Source organism: Camelina sativa, chromosome 19 (genome assembly GCF_000633955.1).
Source record: "Camelina sativa cultivar DH55 chromosome 19, Cs, whole genome shotgun sequence".
NCBI classification, from domain to species: Eukaryota; Viridiplantae; Streptophyta; class Magnoliopsida; order Brassicales; family Brassicaceae; genus Camelina; species Camelina sativa.
This window is the reverse complement of record NC_025703.1, coordinates 1760274-1764344: the sequence shown is the minus strand read 5'-3', so window position 1 is coordinate 1764344 and position 4071 is coordinate 1760274. Positions and strand designations below refer to the sequence as shown.

The window sequence follows — 4071 nt, the reverse complement described above, 5'->3', positions numbered from 1 at the left end:
CGACGCTAGCAACAGAAATCCACTTCTTGCCATAAACCGCTTTCATGTTTTGACAATCCTAAAGGATTTTTAGTCAGAACATAATACACTTAAAGAAAACAAAACAGCATCCGATCTAGAAATAAACCAAAGTGAAATAAACATCTCATGTTATTACACAAAGAGTAATACACAATTTATAAATTAAAATTATTACTTTTTTTTTTTTTCTTTAGAGAGGAAAATAGCTAGAAGTCTGTTTGTTATTGAACAAATGATTCTACGAAAAAAACTATAAATCTAATACAAAGGTTATACACAAACCCCCCCCCCCTCTTATGATTCATCCCTATTGACAAATAATTTAAAGATGTAAAAAAAAATGATGAAAAAAAAAACCTAGAGAAGGAAGATCACAATAATACCTTAGCAATTTATAACTTAAAAAAAGATTCAAATCTCATACTATACTCACCCACACACCAGAAGAAGGTTAACTCAGATACATCAACCTATTGGTTATTTCTTGTCTTATTCATCTCTTACGCTTCTTCATCATCATACACCACTCGGCATCGTCTTTAACTCATTCAATGTCGTTCTAATCTGCTCTTGAACCAACTCTAATCTCCTTGAATACACTTCCAGCTCCAGAATCTGTTGTTTCCTCCACCGCTCATCCGCCACAGCCTTGTTTCCTCCTCCTCCTCCTTCTACACCAAAACCGAAATTCATCTGCCGTGTAAACATGGGACTTAACGAGCCAAAGCCACCACCACTACCCGGAAACCCTCCTCCTCCCATCGCAGCCATCATCACACTAGTAGTCCCATTCATCAACTCCTTGATCACAGGAGAGACACAGTTCTTCACAGTCTCTTCGATCAAACCCCCGAGATTTCCTCCCATACTAATCGCAGCTGCGGTTTCGTTGAGGTTAACATTGCTAGCAGCGTTTGGTATTTGCCCATCAAAAGGAGTGATGATGGGTTTGTTGTCTTCCTCAATCTTCCCAATTCTTGATCGTGAACGTTTTCTCGATCCGCTACTACTACTCATCGTCAGTTTCTTCTCGACTCCGTTTTCAGAATCGAGCTCCGGATTAGAACTAGGACTATTAAAGGTCGAGTAGTTACCATTGGTGTTATGATGGTTACTGGTTTCATCAAAATCCATGACATTGTTGTCTTCAAACCCTATGATTTTCCCAGTTTGGTTCCAAATCTTCCTAGAAATCTCGAAAGTAGACTGATCATGAGGGCTCTTAAAGAATACCTCTTTACCAGAGCTGATCTTGCTCATCACATTCCTGTACTTCTTCTTCAGTCTCCGAAGCTTCTCAACCAGCTGGTTCTTGTTGAATTCAAGCTGAAGTTTCGACTTTATCTGCTCGTAAAACGGCGCCGTATCAGGCGGATGCGAGCTGCTGCCTCGGTGCGTCGTCATGTAATCGAGGAAACCACGGAGAAGCTCGATCTCGTCTTCGTCCGTCCACAGCCTCTGGAAAAGGCGTCTGGAATCATCGATCGGAGGTCTCTGATGGACGATCTCAGTCATACGGTGCCATTTCGGATCGGAATCAACGGGAATTACAGAGACAGGAACGGCGGATCCAGCCGGAAGTGCAACGGTCACGGCGCCTGTTGAGGAATTAGTCGTCGGGGTCCCGGAAACAACAGCAGTAGCCGAGATCGTAGAAACCATGGCGAGTGATGACGTAGACGGAGAATTTAGATCCTCCTCTTCGGGATCGTCGTCTTCGGCTTCGGCTTCGTTCGTTTCCGGGATAACCACGTCTACGTCGTCGTTTTCACGGAGATCCTCGTCAGTCTCGGATTCTCCTCCATCTCCTACACCTCCTTCCTCCAGATCGGGTGATTCAAGAGAGAAAACAGCGTCGCGGTGATCCGATGTCATCTCCACCGGAACAATTCGAGGAAAACAGATCTGCTTGGTTCAGCTCCGATGAGAGTAAAGTGCCCAGATCCAGATGGAGACCGAGATGAAGAGAGGTGTGTGTGTGTGCGTGTTCACGAGGATTGGTACGCTTGTGATTGGGTGGTAGGGGCATGAGATTCGTCGACCCAACCAGGGCTACATTTGGTATTTCAAACAACCTAACGTTTAAGACGAGGCAAAGTGGTCACCCACTCCTTTCACGCACGCGCTTCCTTATTTGCGGATTGGTTGAGCCGTGACGTCTCTCTCGGTCCCAACCATAGTCCTCATCCACTCACTCACACAAACTCAAAATTTGTTAAGCTAAACAAATTAGCGTTTCCTAAACGCGGTTTTTTCGTAAAGCGTCTTTGCTTTAACCCTTTAACGAGGACGCTAAAGTAACAAACGTGAAATTTAACACAAGCCAGCTAATTTACCCTCTGAGCTGATCAAGTTTATAACTTTTACATAAAAGAACGATTTCAGATTTAGGAAACTATAATTACTGTTCATATATCAGAAATTATGGAGTAAGGAATAACACTTTTGTTATTTTGAATAATGATGTCCTTGATTGTGCTCTAAGTTATAAGATTATCATGTGAGAAAAACAATTCAACAACGGGCAGAGAGACTCACATTTGCAACCAAAATGGTGGAAATAGACAAGAAAGAGTTTAAATAAGATGTGTATTGAACAAAACCTTAGATCACATGTTTTCACTAAACTCAAAACAAAAGTTGACAGAAACAAAATAAACCGAAAGACGTCTAGTTGGAGAAACGATCTAACAGCAGACAAATACCATAAAAAGATGACATTGCAGATCAACAACAACCCACAAGATAAAGATTCCGTCTTGAGGATCTCATTTCTTCTTGGGATCACCAGCCTTTGTCTGCAAGACATTGAACGAAAACCATTCATAAGGCTTCAATCACAATGTTTAAAAAGGGAAAGGGAAAGCAAGATAGTAAAAAATTTAAAAACCAGTAGACTCACCTTCTTAACACCACGGATCTTCTTAGCCCTGTTCTTCCTTTCCTTCATTTGTTTCCTTGATCTCTCAATCTTAGTGTCAAGTCCATTCTGCCAAACACAACGGCCAGGATTTTAAGTAAAACAATGTAGAAAACCCAAGTGCAATACGATAGATTCCAAAACACAGCACAGAGCTAACAATCTACAGACAAACTCTAATGATGAAGAATGAAGAGTACTGATGGTAATCAATAGAATAGCGAGATATATAACATTTCTAAAGACAGGTCATTATAGGCAGCAGGAATATATCATGGAAACAAGAGTAAAGAGAGCATTTACCCTGATTAGTCTGTATTTGGGTTCGAACTTCTTGGCACTCTCAACAGAGTCATAGATCAAACCAAAGCCGGATGATTTACCACCTCCAAAGTGGGTTCTGAATTTGAAAACAAAGATCGCATTTGGGTCCTTGACCTCGTACATCCTTGCTAGCTTCTCCTTCAGCTCAGCCTTTTATGTACAATTAAAACCAATTAACCCGTTAGAACCTCTCACAGACTATCTAAAGAACTCAAAATATATATATGTAAGTAATAAGACAATTACGTTAAAGAACAAACCTTTGAAACATTGGCTCTTCCGGGGTGAAGAACATCAATAACCTACAATCCACAAATCCACCATAATCTTAGTAATTCATTCAGAATCTCTAATGGAACTATGTGGTTATGAGTTACATGAGTGGCAAATGCGATAATTTTACAAATTACTCAGATTCATAGAAAAGCTTGTACTTCACTCTCTACCTACTACCCCGTTACTAAGAATTTATTAGATTATAAATCTGAAAACCTGACCTAAAACGTCAAACCCAACAAAATTAAACATCCGAAGAAGAAACTAAACAATCATCTTTCGGATCCAATTACATGTAGCCACCACCGCTAAACCCCAAACGTATAAGATAGAGAAATAGATTAAGGGAATTAAGAAAAATGGAACTCACGAATTGCTTCCTGGAGAGAAGTCTGTTGGTCATGAACTTCCTGGTTCGGATGGTGACGGCCTTTTCCGACATTGTTGCGATTTCTCAAGGATCTCTAAGTGAGAAGATCTCAGGCAAGCTTTGAGTGTTCGTCCGTCCGCTCGGGTAAAAAAGAAAGAGA

At 40.8% G+C, this 4071-nt stretch overlaps 2 protein-coding genes across 2 annotated transcripts; both read right to left on the bottom strand.

Annotated features, from left to right (window-relative positions):
- LOC104764125 (probable transcription factor At3g04930) lies at window positions 391–2204 on the bottom strand. The gene has a single exon (XM_010487579.2). It carries the CDS (start codon window positions 1894–1896, stop codon window positions 538–540), a length of 1359 nt encoding a protein of 452 aa, XP_010485881.1. The 5' UTR covers window positions 1897–2204; the 3' UTR covers window positions 391–537.
- LOC104764124 (40S ribosomal protein S24-1) lies at window positions 2579–4071 on the bottom strand. Its single transcript, XM_010487578.2, has 5 exons — window positions 3912–4071; window positions 3526–3567; window positions 3245–3415; window positions 2924–3010; window positions 2579–2819 (listed from the first exon to the last, which is right to left on the bottom strand). Exons 1-5 carry the CDS (start codon window positions 3981–3983, stop codon window positions 2790–2792), a joined length of 402 nt encoding a protein of 133 aa, XP_010485880.1. The 5' UTR covers window positions 3984–4071; the 3' UTR covers window positions 2579–2789.